At 37.2% G+C, this 18,431-nt stretch overlaps 1 protein-coding gene across 3 annotated transcripts in view; it reads right to left on the reverse strand.

Annotated features, from left to right (window-relative positions):
• The window catches only part of PCNX2 (pecanex 2), a 152,272-nt gene that overhangs the window by 54,062 nt on the left and 79,779 nt on the right, over nt 1-18,431 (reverse strand). For all 3 annotated transcript variants that reach the window (XM_088161508.1, XM_088161511.1, XM_088161510.1), the window contains 2 exons: nt 16,820-16,997; nt 4,500-4,609 (listed from right to left, as the gene is read on the reverse strand). In XM_088161508.1, the coding sequence (XP_088017634.1) occupies nt 4,500-4,609; nt 16,820-16,997 (288 nt within the window). The remainder of the gene's footprint in view (nt 1-4,499; nt 4,610-16,819; nt 16,998-18,431) is intronic.

The raw sequence follows: 18,431 nt of genomic DNA on the forward strand, positions 1-18,431 counted from the left end.
GGTAGAAGTTCCAAATCACCTATTACCAGCATGTAATCAGTGGCTCTTCAATGCTACAGTTTTATTATCAGGGTGACTCTGTCTTATCTTGGCCCAAGGACAGATGCTAAATAGAGGCAGTGCAGCAAACACCCGTGTCCAGCTACCTAAGCTACCTCCTGTAACATAAAAGTGCCTTTCCAGAGTCTGACACAGACTTTAAAACACACACGCAGAAGGGAGAAACCAATGTCTTGGAAGTAATTTGTTCTCCATACTGGAGTCTTGCTTTCACTGCATCCAGTGTTCCATTCTGTGAGTTTCTGCTTCTTTTGGAATGACCTGGTATGTGGAGAAACTATGCCTCTATACTCTAACCTGCTGCTTTAAAGTCATGATTTCACATTGATTCTTACTGAGAATTTATTATTCCATGCTGACCAAAAGCTAAAAAATGTTCAGTATTTCATACTTTTTGAAATATATAAGAAATGAGAAGGTGAGGACAGGGGAATAGTAACTATCACACATAAACATCACAACGAATGTCTGAACTTAGTTTACTTTAAATGTAAAGTCATATTTCAGGCTGATGGAAAGCAAGTTAGGAGATGGATAAGGATACTGAAAAAGATGCAAGTTAAAAGGAGCATAATTAAATAAATGCAAACAAATAATATGTTAGGCCTAAATTCTTCATTAATTCATACCACATCCATGAAATTTAAGGAAAAAGACTTTCAAACTGGCACAAGAGACCAGTTATCATTCCTTACACCTCTCTTGGGAGGGAGGTGGAAAGTAAAGAAACCACGAACTAAAGGAACCACTATCAATGTACAGTGATCAAGCACATCTCAAACTAAATTTCAGGTAAAATCACCCAATAACGAGAATGTTTTAGCTTACCCTCTTACAGCAATATACTGTACATGTGTCCCACAATCCCTCAGACTTCACAGAAAGACCATTTTAACAAAAGCAGCATCATTCTTGGTACAACATTTCCAATAAAACTGCTAGGTAGCCAAGCTTTCAAAGTCATTTGAAAAATCTAGAAACAAATATTTGCTGAAAGATACCTTTCAAATCTCTCAACCTTACTCCAAGACACTAGTCTGGAACAAGTGTCTTTGTACATTAGAGAGATTGAAAAATGAGTTGCCCTGAGAGTCTAAAGTCTAAAAAGGTGCCAGAGAGCATAGAGCAGAAAGCAAGTGCATCAAAAAAGTTTAACTGTCACATTATAGTGCAGTCATAACCAAGCACAGGCTGTGAAAGATGAATAAGTATTTACAAGTGTCAGATAAGGGAAGGAGGCATGGGAGCTGAAGAGAGGAAAAGAGAACAAAGAGGACAGATAAGGGCAGCAAATCAAGTTTTTTAAAGTTGGTACTAAATACAATGATTGATTTTAAAATTGCCACCATCATGAGCTAAGACATTCTGCACACCACTGTGAACTGTTTCTGTCTTAGACATAATCAGTAGCAATGGGGTTTTTTTTCTCAAAAGACATAATGCTCTACTAAATGGACAGTAGAAGACATTTGATTTGGGAAAAGTGATTTTAACTCTTTCGTATCTGTAAGCATGTCATGAGAGCAAGTGACAGCATCTGACTCTCTTACGTATAGCTAATGGGTACAGTGGGAAATTATCTGTCACAGGGGCATTTTTATTTGAGGATATCCAATTTGTTTGTATTTGGTCTTTATTTATTTACTCTAAATACCAATGCTTTAATTATGTCTAAGTAAAAAAAAGTGTCAAAAACTTCCCGCTATACTTTCTTATGCTATGACCCAAGCCAGGTTTCCTGAGTACCATCTGTGTTAGACTACATTGTCTAGAAGTAGAACTTGTTTCTTTGTGAATAATGGATTTTCTTTCTAACATGGCCAAAATCAAATTTTGAGAATAAAAACCCCAAAACTAAAAACCCTTCCATAGTAAATAAAACCTTGTCTTTGAGGATTAATTCTTGCAATTTAAAAATAGGTTTAAAATTCAAACCAGCTTCAAAACAAGTAAGTGAGAGACTGACATTTTGAAAATCTTCCACCCCCTTCTTTTAACACAAAACCCCGCAGTAAGGCCAGCTCAAATCCTCTGTTTCTCAAAACCCACATTTTTATTTGCAATTACTATAGGTCCCTTCCAGGCACACAATCACTTAGAGGATGGGAAAACTGACTGTCACAGGGCTGTGTTTTCTGATGTTACAGCTGTAACCCTGAAACAACCAAAGCAGAAACTCTCCTACACAGGATAATCTCAACTACGAATATGAACCTTTTTTTTTTTTCTCCTCTCCAATTTCACTGTTCCCTTTTTAGGTAAAATCTGCCTTTTAAATACAAACTACACTGATTTTCTCAGCGTCCAGATATTTATAAATGCATAACCTTGTCTTACTCACTTAAATGCAAGGAAGTGAAGTTACAGATCTGTCCTCAAGTCTGAAGCACATTCCTGTTCGTGGTCTTTTAGGATTAAGAGGGACTTTGATGGACCTAGTCCACCTAGCAGCCACAAGCAGGATCAGCCAAACCTATATTACTGTATAAACCTATATGAATGATACGCATTCACCTAAAATCCTGAAGATTTCTAATGGCACAGACTCTAAAATCTCCACCAGGCAAAGCTCCACACGTGCTGCCCTTCATGCCCTGCACGCTGCACTCAAAGGCATCAAAGTAGGCTGAACTACTAATCTCACTGAGCTCTGCAGCAAAAGATCACCCAGGCACTTCTAAATTAAAAAATTTACATCCTGTTTGCAGAACTGATTGAAGCAATTAGGAGCCACAAATAATTAACTCTGTAAAGAAATGGCAGGTTTAGTACCTCTGCAAACTGCAACATGCATTTATCATTACTGTTTGCAGGGTTATGATAACAACAAATAAAATTACTGTGCAAGGATGCAGAGTTATTGCTGTTGTGGGAATATTAACTTCAGCATTTAAGCAGTATCTTAATTGCTGCACTGCCTTAGAAGACAGATTTGCATTTACAGGGCATACTATAAATATAAATAATAAAAAGCTAGGCTAGATCACTTGAGCAAAAACTCTGTAAACAAACAAAACTCTGGTTTAACTACTTTCCGTTTTGTAAAATTTAACTGGTAATTTTATCAAGAGCAAAGTTACCACTACAGAAAATATTTGTGACCAAAGGGAAACTTGTTGAAATATAATCTTAGTTCTTAAATGTTTTACTAAATAGATTCATATACACTTCCCCAACAGAAATGAACATTTTTTTATTGTGAAATTCTGGAAGGACTTGCCACAAATAACCTAAAACTCTTAGGACAGATCATTGCTTTTATAATGGTTTCCTTCTATAAGGAGATAATCTAAAACTTTCCCTCTGGGAGTTATTCGGTGTGCACTTCCCTCTCTCTGAGGCTTCCATTTATTCTTCCAATCAAGAAACATAAGCATTGTTACTCAACATTGTTTATGTTTCACAGCAAAGAGCAGACGGAAGAAATCACTCAAGGGAAAAAACCCAACCCTGTGGGATGAAAGGGACAAAGTCTTAAGTGCACATATCTAATAAACAGTACAAAGTATACTCATCAGTAGGTCTGAACTAGAACCATTTTGTCAACTCTTCTTCCACAACTCTGGTTGGCAGGAAAGGAAGAAAGTAAAAGGTAGTATCAGGAAACACCTTAGATATCAAAGAAGTAAAATTTGTTCAGTTAAAATATTTTTTGGGGTTTCTTCTGTATTCAATCAAGTATCTAACTCAATTTCACTTTAAATTGAATAATTCTTGCTCTAAAATTCAATATATACTTTTTAAACCCTACAGACAGGTCATTTGGAGGTCATTGAACTCTGTGTTTTACTCCTCATATCCACAAACCTGGAGAAAGCCCTGGAACAGGCACCAAAACAGACTGCTTCTGAAGGACTGCTTTAGTGCTGACAAACATAGATTGTTACTCATTAAACAGAATGGAAAGGTTAAAAAGGAGAATGTTTCTCAGCACTCCAATGAAAAAATTTACATTAAAATGTAAAAATCTAGCTGCTTCTGAAATTGAAAAAAACCCAAAATCAGGACAGTTGCAGCAGAAATTGGCACACTGAAATGAATTTATATCTGACATACCAACTAGAAACAACTGAGAAAGAAACTAATATTTAAGAGCTCAGTCAGCCATAAGCCTAGCAATACATCTGTCACAACATCTCTTGCTGGATGCATCAAAACTCACTGCTGAGGACTGGGGAAGTAAATGATCTGCAGAATGTGGCTGGGTGGGAATAAACACACCAGGCTGAGTCAGAGTTCAGTTTCCCAGTTTCAGATCCTATGCAGCCAAAAAAAGTTAAAAAAATGAGAGAAAACAGTGTTTCTCAGAAGATGTTCCAAGATTTTCAAATTTTAAAGTAAATTACCTAAGAATTTCAAATCTCATTCAAACACTGTAAATAAATTGCATACATGAATAGGAACTTAAGAATATAAGAAAAACAAATTTATAAAGGATATGAGGTATTGCAAAGAGCTGAGCGAAAACATGAAACGATGACCCCCAGGCAATCTGCCAGGGAGCAATGTATGTCATGATGAACTGCAACTTCTGCAGTAGGTCCCACAGCTGAAAAAAAAAAGGAAAAAAAGAAAAACATGGTCACTTTTTAGGCACTGAGAATTTAAAAACTAGTATCTGAAAGAGACACTTAAAAACTGTGCCCTGGAATAAACATGAGATAAGTTATATTGTATTATCAGCTTTCATAGGTATTAAGGTCTTACTTCAGTGAGGCATTAAAGTACATTCTTCATTTGAAATTCAAACTTGCAATAAGGCATATTTTTGATCCCCATACAGACGTAGTTCCCGGATTACCTTTCAGAAGTATGTCTGCTCTAATCACAAAGTGGGAAAACAGGTTCTGATATTCAGTGACTATATATGACCACAAGTCAGACGGCTACGGGTGAGGAGACTCCAGCAGAAATTGGATACAGTGAACAGAGAAAGTTCAACGTGTGATGTGTGGCTATCAATGCACATGGACATCAGAGTTACTTCTCAAGAACACAACATTCTTATTTGTTGACTCAATGGGAGAAGCTATCAGGATGTAAGCATATGCACGGCATTAATCGTGAATTGTAGCTGCATCTTCAAGACCATTGTATCATAAAAACATTGCATAAATATGAGCTTTTATTGTTGTGCAGTACAAAGTGAAAAACACAATTAATTTACTTTTGCTTCCTGTAAAATATGCTTGGTGCTGCAACTAGCAGTTTCTGATTCAAGAATGATGTGTACTTATTCCCTGGAATACATTTTTCCCTCCCTGTCATTTCTCCTGGCATCAGGCCAAAACAGATCTTATGTCTCATCTATTGCAGAGTGGGCTCCTGACAAACTGTCAGGAAAGATTTGGCCATCAATAGACATTAGTGCTCAACACACATAGAAGTTGACAGTGAAACAGAAGTATATGCAATATTTCATGCTCATATAGCAAATATATGTTGAATTTCTTAGAGCAACTTTGAGTTCATGAAATACAAGACTTTGCCAACACCGTGAAAGACACTGAGACTGTATCAACACTTGTACATTAAAATGCTTCCAGGGAATACTCTCAAGCACTGATATTGTGCATATTTTTATACTGTTAGAAAGGCGTCTGGGAAGGTTCTGGTCTGGCCCATCTAGCATGCTTCCAAACAATTTCCAGGAATCCTTTTGAATGAAAACCTTCCATGGTTCATTTTCAGGTTCCATACCTCCATCTGGCATACAAACTGGGAGAGTTCATCAGCATGGACACAAGCTTTCCCCTGATAGCTGCCTTGGGGACAGAGCACGTTTCTGAGCACACTTCATGCACGAGTATGCTGACAGTCAGAGAGGACACACCTTCTCTGGCCAGCTCCTTTCACCCCTCCTTAAGTCATCACCCCCAAAGGCGCACTTGGCTATCTGTATCCACAGTGGTAATGAATTTACAGGATGTTTCACTGAGCTTCTCCACAGACTGTAGTAAATAATTGTATATTAAATGTGAGGGAAGTAAGAATCACTTGTAGCATTGACCTGTTCTGCTAACTTGGTATAACCAGTGTTATGCTAGCTCCAGTTCTAACTAGTAAACCTTCTAGCTGAGATGCAAGCAGTGATTCACACGTTATCTTTGATTTGGCATGACTCAAATTAGCAGCAATATGCAAAGTGTACATTACACTTTGCACAGATATACTATTGAAAAAAAGCCCTGATAAAAACAAGCTGTTACAATCCCTTCAATGCACAGCCTGGTTACCCCTACTTAGTTTGAGAAGCTTGTACCTTGCTAACTTTGTTTTCCATCAAAAATATTACATGACTTGCAGATTGCAGCATTAAAGTAGGCAAGTAAAACTGAACTGAAACACAAATGGATATTTATTTATTTGAATCTTTTTTAGCAGGTTGTGGGGGTGCTTTGTCTCGCTTCATTTTTATTTATCTGAAACATCACAATGAACAGCTGGAAGAAAATTTTTATCTGCAAATGTTTTCGGTGAAGGGCTGGAAAAAGCTAATGACTTGAATTTGAAACCTCAAAAATTCAAAACTGCAGCACAACCCAGCAAAGTTCTGCCAGTTACAGACTGAAATCACAAAGCCATAAATCACCCCAGCTGTGCTCAAAGCACAGAATTCATCAAAAGGTTTTCAAATCTCAAATAAAATTCAGGTTTTGCATTTGCTAGGAAACCAAATCCAGGAGGACACTCTTCTGGCTCCTGGTTTCAGTACATGATTTTCAGTTGTTCTTTAATATTTACACCTTGCAAAACTTGGCCCATGGAGCCCAAGCTCGCTGTTGCATCTAACAAGTCATACTGCTTCTGCATTCACCACTGCTTGAACTTGCTGCTGTTTCTTTCAACATTTGTCTCTCATCTAACACTTACACAAGTCAGGCAAAGGAGCTCATTTCCATTCACAAGAACGTGAAGCAAGAACACTTTAGCGAACCTCTCCTGGTTTTTGAAAGCCTTAAAACACGGCACTTAAAAGCCTGGAAATGTGTGATTTTCAAACTACTGCTTTCATTAAGAGTTGTCAAGTGCCTCTATTACCTCTTAAATCCCTGCTTCCAGGGCATGTTCTGCAAAATGCCTTCAGGGTAACATGCCATTAGCGTTTTACATCTCTAACTGTAATTGCTAAAGGTGATGTCATCTAACAACTACAACACTGAGATTTAGGAAAGGAGGACTTGGCTTTACATTTCCTCTTTTTCTTTTACTAGAACTATCTGAGAAACTGTTTCTCCTTATCATTCAGTATGCAATATGCTTCTTCCTATATCTGAGAGGGAGCTTACAGAGCTTTTCTCACAGAAAGAAACTGAAGCTGCTAAAAATTGCCTTTAGAAAATAGGAAGGCTGAGCTATTCTCTTATTTCAACTACAGCCAGACGCATTTCAACCTTCAGTAATCTGAAGATATGATCTAAAGAGGAAAATTTTCATCTTTTTTAAATTGCAAGAAACAATACAGAACGAATTAGAATGAGAGAGAAAAGGCAAAGCCCATCTGGAGTTGAATCTGTTGAGGAAAGTAAAAGGCAACAGAAAGGACCTACAGGTATATCAACAGCAACACACAGACTGGAAAAAAATCACATGGACATGTTGATGGATGAGGCAGGGGACCTGGTGACAAAGGGCATGGGGAAGGCCAAAGTACTCAACGCCTTCCTTGGTTTTTACCAGTGACCCTTCAATTCAGAGGCCCCTGAGACCTGTGAGGAAGCATGGAGAAACTGAGACACCCTACATAGCAAAGGATTAGTTAAGGACACATTAAACCAAAAGAGAAAAAAAACACTTGCATGGGACTTGATGAGACACTTCAGCCCTTCTGTGGTTCTGTGAAATACACAAATTATCCCCAGTATGGTTTTGCTTGAATGAGGGATGGTGAGGTATAACAGTGCTAGATACAAAGAGGGAACCTTCCCATCTAAGGTTAAGATGAAAAAAAAATAGTCTCTGGTGAATTTTAACCCTCTTTTTATAACCATTTCCTTAAACATATATAAAAGATTCATTTTTATTTAAGACTTCAGCATCTCAGTTTAGAATTATTTATAAAAGAATATTTGCATTAAGCCTTATTAGATCTTCAATGTTTTCTACAGTTCAATAAGCAGAAACTACTATATATTTATATATTATTTATAACATAAAATTATATATTATTTAGGGGGCATAAAAGTTCTAATATTCCTAGGTATCTTTACGCATGTGGTAGTATTCCACAGTAAACTGTTTTTAAAATCTTTGATAAAGACTTTAAATTATCAGAACGTTCACTGAATTTAAACCAGCACATTCCCACTACCATCAAGTGCAGAACATGCATCCATCTTTCATGTTTATTTTATGTGGACACACATTTTATCTTAAACATCCTTAAGTCTTCTATGAGTTCTGAAGCCTCTACAGACTTCTGGCATACCAGTGAGTAATAACCAAAGCAAAGGGAAAGACATATCTTCCCAGGATGTTCTTTAAATCTAGCTATTCTTAATTCACCAAATTTAAGTACCATTACAAACAAAGTTAATGGAAATTAGTTAACATACACGAAAAAGAAAAGATTTGTGGAGTCTGAAACATCACTGAAACGGTATCTCCTTTACTCAGTTTGGTAGATTATAATAAACTAGGCAGAGGTTAACACCTTAATGTAAATAACTCAGTGTGAGATAGAGACTACTCAACTCTTAGATTTTGGTGGCCCTTGTATGTGTTTGGCATTTGTTGGGATTCTGCGTGGACAGACTTCTTGGCAACTCTGGGACTAAATAATGCATGAACATTAACATTTTCTTGCTAAGTTTGAATTTTTCTATGTTTTAAAAAAACTGTGTATATATATATATACACACATAGGTTTTAAACAAAAATAACGGTAATACATATATAGCTATATGCTCTACATGCAACACAAATTGAGATCAAAAAAGTTAAGTGCAGGAAGAAATTATTTCCCAGCTTGAACATGTATTTCTTTATACTCCTCTAGATCCTGAGAACTTGAGATTATTTGAACGGAGACTCTGAGAGGAGTATTTACTTTTTCATGCTAAGCTAATTCTGATCAAGTGGAAACTCCAGCTTTTGGAATTAAATTCTAATATCTACTGGTGTATTTTTATTTTCTTTTTGGTATGTCAATAAAAGTTAATACATATCAAGAGGGAAAAGCTGCAAGTATGTATGTGTTTAAGGATCTTAAATTAAATTGGTGGAATAATTTCACTCTTGTTCATGGTTTTGCAAATCATTGACTTTTGGGTTTTTATTTAATACTATTTAAAATAAATTCACCTATGAAATCCTGCAAAACAAGATTTACTGGAAATACTAAAGATTTTTAATGCCTAAGTCTTAAGCCATTGTGACATTCTATTGGTGCATTTGGACAGCTGTGTTTGAACCTACAACAAATACTTTCCAGGATGTCTTTATCTATATATGCTTACAGACACTTGAAGCCTTTATATTGTGGGCTTCAAAATCATTGTCTAATGCATTACATACAAGAGGATCAAAATATAACCATTCCAAGTCTCTGATATCAAATCTTGGCAGAAAGAATATATTCCTCAAACACAACATTCAGCACTTAACACTGACACTGTACAAAACAGGCATGTTTAAAGCAGTTTGAGTAGCAAGCCTTGAAAGCATTACAATTGAAGTTAAATGTTAACCAGATGTAAGTATGATAAGGATTATGACAATGAGATGATGATAAATCCTAATAGAGCCCTGGATCTGCTCATGGCAGATGCTGCTTCTTCAGACATCGTCAGCTCATAGCAGTTCCAGGGAAGGAACCTGTGGCACTGTAAAAAAACCAGACACACATATATCCCAAGGTGGGCAAAAAGGACAAGATCAGAGCTCATCGGCTTAATATGAAAAGGGCCAGACAAGCAAAATAAATCCGTGCAGCTGGGACTGCACTCATCAGCTGCACTGATTCAAGCATTTTCAGGAAAGCCTTCACAGGCATCGATTCTGGCAACTCTGTATCTTCCCAGAAATTTCCTTTTTCAAAGGACTGGGCCCATGCAAACTTAGCATAGTTGAACAAGGCCAAGTGAAAGGTCCTGCACCTGGGCTGGGGCAATCCCACATACAAATACAGGCTGCTTAGGGCATGGATAGAGAGCAGCCCTGAGGAGAAGGACTTGGGGGTGCTGATGGATGGGAGGCTGGAGATGACTCAGCCATGGGCACTCACAGCCCAGAGAGCCAAGTATGTCCTGGGCTGCATCCAAAGCAGCGTGGGCAGCAGGGACAGGGAGGGGATTCTGCCCCTCTGCTCTGCTCTGGTGACACCCCACCTGGAAAACTGCATCTGGCTCTGGGACCCGTAACCCAAGAAAGACATTAACCCGTTAGAGTGGGTCCAGAGGATGACAAAGAAGATGGTCAGAGGAATGGAGTGCCTCTCCTATGAAGAAAAGTCTGAGAGAGTTGGGGTTTTTCAGCCTGGTGAAGAGAAGGCTCCAGGGAGACTTTAAAGCAGCCTTCCAGTACTGAAAGAAGGCCTACAAGAGAGCTGGAAAGAGGGGCTTTTTATAGGGGCCTGAAGTGATAGAAGAAGGGGGAATGTTTTTTAACTAAAAGATTTAGATAAAGTATTAGGAAAAAGTTCTTCACTAGGAGAGTGGTGAGGCACTGGAACAGGCTGCCCAGAGAAGCTGTGGATGCCCCATCCCTGGAAGAGCTCAAGGCCAGGTTGGATGGGGCTTTGAACAAGCAGATCTGGTAGAAGGTGTCCCTGCCTATAGCAGGGAGATGGAACTCAGTGATAATTAAAGTCCCTTCCGACCCAAGCCATTCTATCCTTCTGAGGTAAAATTGGGCATAAGAAAAAACACCAAGTTTGCACTGAAGTACTCCAGGTTTCTCTTTCAGTCCCTGCATCAACGCAGACAGAATAGGCCTCTATCAGCAGGAATGCACATGAACATAGACCTCAGTGCATACTGAGCCATACTGACCCAAAGAGTGGGTGTACATCTTCCTGAGTCCCCAAATGCACTTGTCCCATTTTAGACAAAATAAAAAAAAAACAAAAATAAACAAAAAAAAAAAAAAAAAAAAAAAAGAGAGGGCAAACGTAATTTGGGAATAGTCTAATGAATGAAGTCTGACAAAGAGGTCAGTGACAGAAGGCTAAATGAAAAATCAATTAAACCATCCCTCCAATATTAAGAGGAAACATGAACTGTACAGTGCCCAAGAGAGTTAGGGAGCCTATGGAAAATATCACTGGGATTATCCTGTCAAATATCAGATGCAGCCTTGCGTATTTTACTCAGCAGAAAGTGTTTTAAAAGGGTTTATATGCTAGATATCAGAAGTTGAGGAAACAGCTGTGAGCCAAGAGGGTACAGATAATTAAGACACTGGATTTCAGTATGCACAAATGGCAAGGAATGGATTAAAATATGAATTAACGACTTAGAGCTGGAAGCTTTGAAGTGAAACGTCAGATTTAGAGAAGGATGAAAAATCAGAAGAGGAAAGGAAAAAGAGTGAGACTTCTGACTTATAAGTAGCACCTAAATCAATGAGACATGCCAACTAACCAAGAGTTTTGTTGTCACAAAGGCAATAAAAAGATCCAATAGGTTAATTACTTGACGTCAACAAAGCACCAAGAAGGTCAATGCACTTGGCAGCACTTTCTCATAAAATGAAGGAAAACAAGATGGCACACATAATTTCTTTTCTGTCCAAAAGACTGTGTTGCAGATGTTGAAAGTTAAGCCTGATCAGCACAGGTCTGCCAGGTTGCTACAGACTGGCTGCGTTAGGATCTAGGTTGACAAAGATAATCTTCCATAAACATGTGGTCTTGGCTATAGTGTCAGAAAGAAGTATACAGAAAGAGAAAAAATCTTATAAAAATGTGGATTCCTTATTAGCAGGAAAATGTATTCTGGGAAAGAAGAAAAAATATCAAACAGGGAAATTGTATATTTAAGTGAGCTCAGCAGGAACAAGAATACTTAGGCAAATAAATTCAGTGTTAATGAAGGCAAATTTAACAAGCTCTGCTTCTTTGATTATTTTGCCTTATGCATGAAGACAAATTCAGAACCCTCAGAAGACTTGATGATTAAAAAATATAAGGTGATTTCATATTTTTGTATTGCTAATTAGTTCATCCACACATACAAATTAGGAGGACATTAAACTACCTGACAGTAACATATAAGACAGTGAAAGATACAAGAAGTTGTAGTCCTATACATTAGAAGGTTAATGGCACTTGGGCTTATCATTCCCATTCAGATCCATGTGGTAGCTGACTAGGGGTGGCTCACTCTTTAGGGCTTAAAGGAAGCTGCACAGATTTGTCAAAAATCCATATTCCAAAGTACAAATATAATTTCTCAGTTGTGCTGCAGAGATGAAAGAGTTGCTGGTAAGAGCCAGTTTAGCAGCACGCTCCCTGAAGTGAAGAGGCTGGCAAGAATCTCCCACTAGGCTTCTGTAGTAGCCAAGAGCATACAACAAACAGACAGACAGGAGCATCCACAGCCACGCTACTAATTTTTTTTGCTGTCTTTGCTTCTTCAGCTCAACATCAGCTCTGCTTGAGGTTCCAAAAGCAGTTCAGGGAGATACTATGACTCCTTTCCACCAGCAAAATTTAGAGGATGTCTAAAATTTAGAGGATGTGGCATTGGATGAAATGGAAAACTGCATTTTTAAAAGAGCACAGCAAAAGAGCTGGGGACAAGTCTTGCCCTGAGCATCCTTGTTAACACTCAGCCAGTTCCAAACTGATATCCCTGCTGTTTGAATGATTTGCATTTACTTCTACTTCACACTTAAATACCGGTTCATTCTTGAGCAGCTACTCCAGACGTCCTTCAAAACCATCTCATACATCTGCCACAGAAGGCAGTGCTGGGTACATTACTGTTGTACTTTTTGTTTGTTTGTTTTCATTACACTGAAGAAAAATGAACTGGATGAGTTATAACATCACTTAAACATCCATATGCTCTTCCTCTCATAGCTTTTGCACATGCTAGAGCTTTTCTTCAGTCAAATATTTGTCAGTAGACAGCAAAAGGCCCATCTTTTCATCACTTCCAAATAAACTATTCAAACCATTTAATATTTCCACGTTTTTTAACTCTATTACAAGAAAGAGTCTCAGAATTTTTCCAGTGTTAAAAAGTCTAGGAAGAAATCTCCTAAGTCCTATTATAGATTCCATCTTTGCTATGCCTGTGAAGAATATATTCTCAGTTTTTGTGGATTTCCATTTTCACTTAATATGAACATTCTTACTAACCTTTGCACTGACATTATCTCCTAAAACATCCTAGAAGAACAACTGGCTCATTTGAAAAGTTTACATGGAGTTATGTAGACCAAGACTGTCTCGATTATCTGGTTTGACTTCCTGCAGAATATACATCACAGAATTACACCCACGCATTTTGAATGAACATACTTTTAAAAGGCCATTCAGTTCTGATTTAAAGATTATAGACAACAGGAGTTTTGAACAGAAAAATCCCAGGTTGTAGTCAAGGACATAACCTGGTCTTGTACATGGAAAGTCTTAGTTTAAGAAAGATGGATAAGTCCTGCTTCACTTGAAAGCTGCAATCATTATCAAAAACAAGTAAGAACATCTTTCCTAAATGTTTATCTTGCTGCCTTCCCAAGGCAATTTGAAATACAAAACAGCACACTCTGCATATGCCTAAATCAACATTTAGGGCTTTCTCATTCTGTGAATTGTCAAAATGTAAACAGCCAATAATTTTTTCAAAATAATTGAATTAGTAAGTCCTATGATGTTAAAAAGGCAAAAACTTAAAAAAAATTCTCATGAACAGAACTGAATAGTTTCCCTTGTTCTCTGTGTTACCTCAGTGTGGGTGTTTTGGCTAAGAGAGATGAAAATCTGTGAGCAGCAATTTGGACTTCCGTGTCCCAGCTTGCTCAGGGAGCAGTATGCTCATTTGAAGTTTCAGATTTGACTAAATTACATTAAATCAACATCACAATGGGGAAAACAAGGGAAGCACAATCAGTGAGCTATTTAGAAATACTCTACCAAACATTAAGTTTTATTCCATATAATCTGCATTAAGAGTGACTAGTGCAGTTATGAATGTCTGTTGAATTTGGATTCTTTGTTCCCTAGTGCCTGGTAGAAGAAAAAAATATTATCACCATGTTTTGAAAGCATGCAAAGCTTTTTGTGGGGTAAGCTTGCTTAAAAATTGCTGTCACTATGACTAAGACACACTGCTTCTAGTGTTCCTTAATTAAGAGAGTGGCAAACTGACATTTTCAATGTGCAAACAGAAATCAGTCATGACTGTGTAATAAACTCTGCATAGCTAAAGGTGACAGTAATAGACAGTATTTCAGATTTTGTTTGTATTTTAAAAAACTAAGTGCAAACATAAAAATGACTGAAATACAGACAGAATCTGTGAAGACCCATAAAGCTTTTAGGAACAAAGGTAGATGCAGCTTGCTTAGGACCTATAGTTTGAAATAAACACACACCATCTTTATCCTCAAGTGATCATATCTTTTACTGAAGTTCCACAATGCTGAGCTAATTAAACCTCAAACCTTAATTAGGGTAAAGAAAACTTATGCCCTTTATGATTTGAAATTAAAAGGAATTTAATTGCTATCATCTGCAATGCTATTTTTCATATTGGAGTTAATGATCATTGTGAAACTCTGCATGTGCTTTTTTAATATAAATAATTCAACTGTTTGACTTAGAATTTTTAAATGGAACAAGGACAATTCCACTTGCTGAACTAATGATCTGCAAAATTTCAGATACTGTTAGATATGAAGATGGAAGATCAGTGCTAAAACTATATTTGCAAAACATGTCTGCAGTACAGCTTTCAGTCTAGTAGAGTAGTAGTTATTGTAGCAAACATCTCTGCTTAATTTAGTAAGTTCCTTTGTTATCTCATTCTCATTGCTAACACTAGTCTTTCTACTGTGAACAGTAGCTTCAATCTACCCAAGTAACTCTGTAAAAATTCTACTGAAAAGACTTTATATCTCTTTCTTACAAAAGCCTGCATTAATTCACAGCAGTATTTTCTGATATGCTCATGAGGTCAACATTTTCAAAAGAATTAACAAATAGTGGAACTTTCAATTATAGCATACTAATTTTTTGATCCTGTAAAGAGGTTTTTAGAGAATGAGTTTTAGGACTATGTAAACCATCATTCAGACATGCTACTTCCACTGATGCACATCAGTGATAAACTTCTCTGGAGACAGAAATTTACCCCTTTCTCTAGGGAACATGATAATGAAACAAATACTGAAAACTGGCATGCTAGCAAACTCTGCATCACTTTTGCTGGTTATATTTCACTCTAAACTAAGAAGCTTTAAAAATTACTAATCCTGTTTTAGGATCAGAGTATGGTGGAGGGGGATTTTGTTAAAGCAGAGCTTTGTCTCATCTCTTCTACTCCCCTTCTTCTGCCCTTCCTCCCCAGCCCTTGCCTTCTCACCCCAGCAGAGAGAAAGCAGAACAACAGTTCTGAGGGTGAAGGCTTGAAACAGGTGAAGCTTCTGCTGGAGAGTGGTCCAAGAACTCAGCAGAAAGTGTGAGCTCAAGTTACCTCACCAAGTTGTGATTCTTCCTTTCTCATCCTCCCTTACAGCAGCACAGAAATAAATCAGGAAAAGCATTTAATTTCTCCTTTGCTCTTTCCCTAAATGACTCGGAACTCCCAGTGTAACACCAATGAACTGGGCTTTTCCGTAAGAAGCCTGAAACTTCCAGGAGGGCATGGACAGCAGTATGAGCTGATGCCACTTGTGTAGAAGGGCTAAATATCTCCAAAGCACATGCAGCAATCAATATGGAACCATGTCTTTCTTCTCTCAGAAACTAAGGGGTGCTAGCTGGGTCATATTCATAAATATAGTAGGAATATTTTAGAGAAAGAAACCAAACAAAGAAGCCTGAGCAAAAAAACCCAAACAAAGAACAACAAAACCAAACACCTCACTGGAGTTACCCCTGGATGAATACTTTCAAATCTTCAGTACTTTTTCATGCTTTCTCAAGGTATCAGTTAAGCCTAATTGTTTCAGTGAAATAGCTTAGATTCCAAATAAAGACAGGATCCGACCTGATTGATGCAGAAATGGTTTGGTAGTTTTTAAATAAACTCAACAGAGCATACTTCAAGAGTTAACAATGTAATAGAGAGGAAGGAGCACTGAGGTTAAGGTTAAGGGCAGAATCACAAGGATAACAGACTGAAAATAGGAAAAGAAAAATGTTAAGGCTGACATTAGGAAAACATTTATTATCATGAGGGTGATTAGATAATGGAATAATTTCCCAAAGGAAGTTGTTGAGTCAACCACTAGAGGCATTCAAAAGAAACAGAGATAAAAACACCAGGCGATTGATCTGGAGGGCAGCCCTGCACTAATGACCCAAGAGGCTCTTTCAAACTCATTGAGGATTCTCCTCTTGAGAATAAACAATCCTGAACTTTATATAGCAACACGTGAACAAAAAGTAGATGAAAAACATCGTGCAAAGTCAGAAAAAAAACACTTAATCAAAGCCTTTTTTAAATTTAAAAGATTTTTTTCCTCTATAGTACCAATAATCTGAATCTATGTATGCATTCATTACTTCTAAAAAGTCCTAATACTGATCAGCCAGGTGACACCGAGAAGATATATTTTCCAAAGAAATTATAGGAGCTCTAAAACTTGCCTTATGAAACACAATGGACATCATGAAGAAATCCAGCAAGAAATTTTCTGAAATGTCTCTGTAGTCAAATCGGAAGAAGATCACAGTAAAGCTCAAAGTAACAAATTGATTAATGGGATTACAAAATGAGGAGCGGAGGAGCTTCATCCCAGCAACTGTTATCAGGATAATGTCACAGCTGTAAGAAAAGCAGAGAGAAAAACCTAATCAAGTCATAAGGCATTAAATGAAGAAGCTCTTAAATACAAATATCTGTAACAGATTTTAGATTGCTATGCATATCTCAATCTACGTATCTTATTTATTAAAAGTATATAGAATTAATATTAGAAATCATCACATTTGTTTTACTTATGTGAAATTTTGTATTTTCCCTTATCTCCATGACACATTTGTAAGTTGTAAAGAAGAATGAACTCTACTAAAAAGAGTATTAACAACTATTGAAATCCAAGAATCTAGACCAGACATTTTTATATCCCTCTTAAAATAAAATTTCAGTCCAGGAAATAACTTGGCACTTTCATTAATACATTACTGTAATTTGAAAAAAAAAATTCCTTAAACTCTTTTTTTTTTTAATTATTACAAGAAATTTCACTTGGTAACAGAATTTATAAGTTTACTTGCAAATTCATTATGTGCTGCCAAAATTCTGGATAGAAATACACAGAGATGTGAAGTGTTTGAAATTCTTACCACTGATTCTTGATCAGAAATTTGACTATTCTATATAGCAATTCATCAGAAGAAAAGAAATTGTGTTGCACCTATGTCTTCCAAAATGTGGGGACTTCAATGTATAATGAATGAGAAAGTAGGCCAGGTATTTGCAAAATATAGGGAAGGTTCTCCTTCATCCTGCTGCTAACCAGAAGAATACCTGCTGCTGTGACTGACACTTGGCAGGCTAGAAAGCTCTCAACAGTTTTCACCATCCTGGCAAGATTTCTATTTTCCGGGTTGATTTTATTTTATGTGGCATTTATTCATTATGGTGTATCTTCCGTAATGCAGATGCAACTTTATTTTGAGAGCTGGTCATTCTAAAGGATCAGGAGGGCATTACCTTAGAATGAAATGTGAAGCTGACCTTATTTTCCACCTTGTCAAAGCTGCTCTTTTCAATTTGCCCCACATTTCTGAATGGAAAGCCTAATGACTAAGCTAAACAGATTTTGAAGCCACCAGAAGTCGTCCCAGTGTATCCCTTATGAACCAGTTTTGTATCTCATTCTTCAGAAAGAAGAACATTTTTGCAACATGGAGAAATTTTCACATGGAAACTTACAGATTATGGAGCAAAAGGAAGATTTTTGGCACTGTGCCTGTTACCATGATGAAACTTTCACCAAAAAATGACATTTTACAAAATAATGCATTCAGAGGTAACAGAAAATAATTTGCTCATTATTCCTTCAAAAAAAAAAAAAATGCTGCCACACAAGGTGCTTTTCCTGGGGCCTTAACTCCTGGGAAAAGTAAGGGAGTGTGAGAAGGGGGGCTGATTTCCAGTGCCTCTTTGGCAGGTAACAGGGGCAGGCACTGTCAGCATGAGTCCTGTTAATAACCAGCACATTAGGATCTGGAAAGCTCAAGCAAACTCCTGACT

This window comes from Sturnus vulgaris, chromosome 3 (genome assembly GCF_052056855.1).
Source record: "Sturnus vulgaris isolate bStuVul1 chromosome 3, bStuVul1.hap1, whole genome shotgun sequence".
Classification (NCBI taxonomy): Eukaryota; Metazoa; Chordata; class Aves; order Passeriformes; family Sturnidae; genus Sturnus; species Sturnus vulgaris.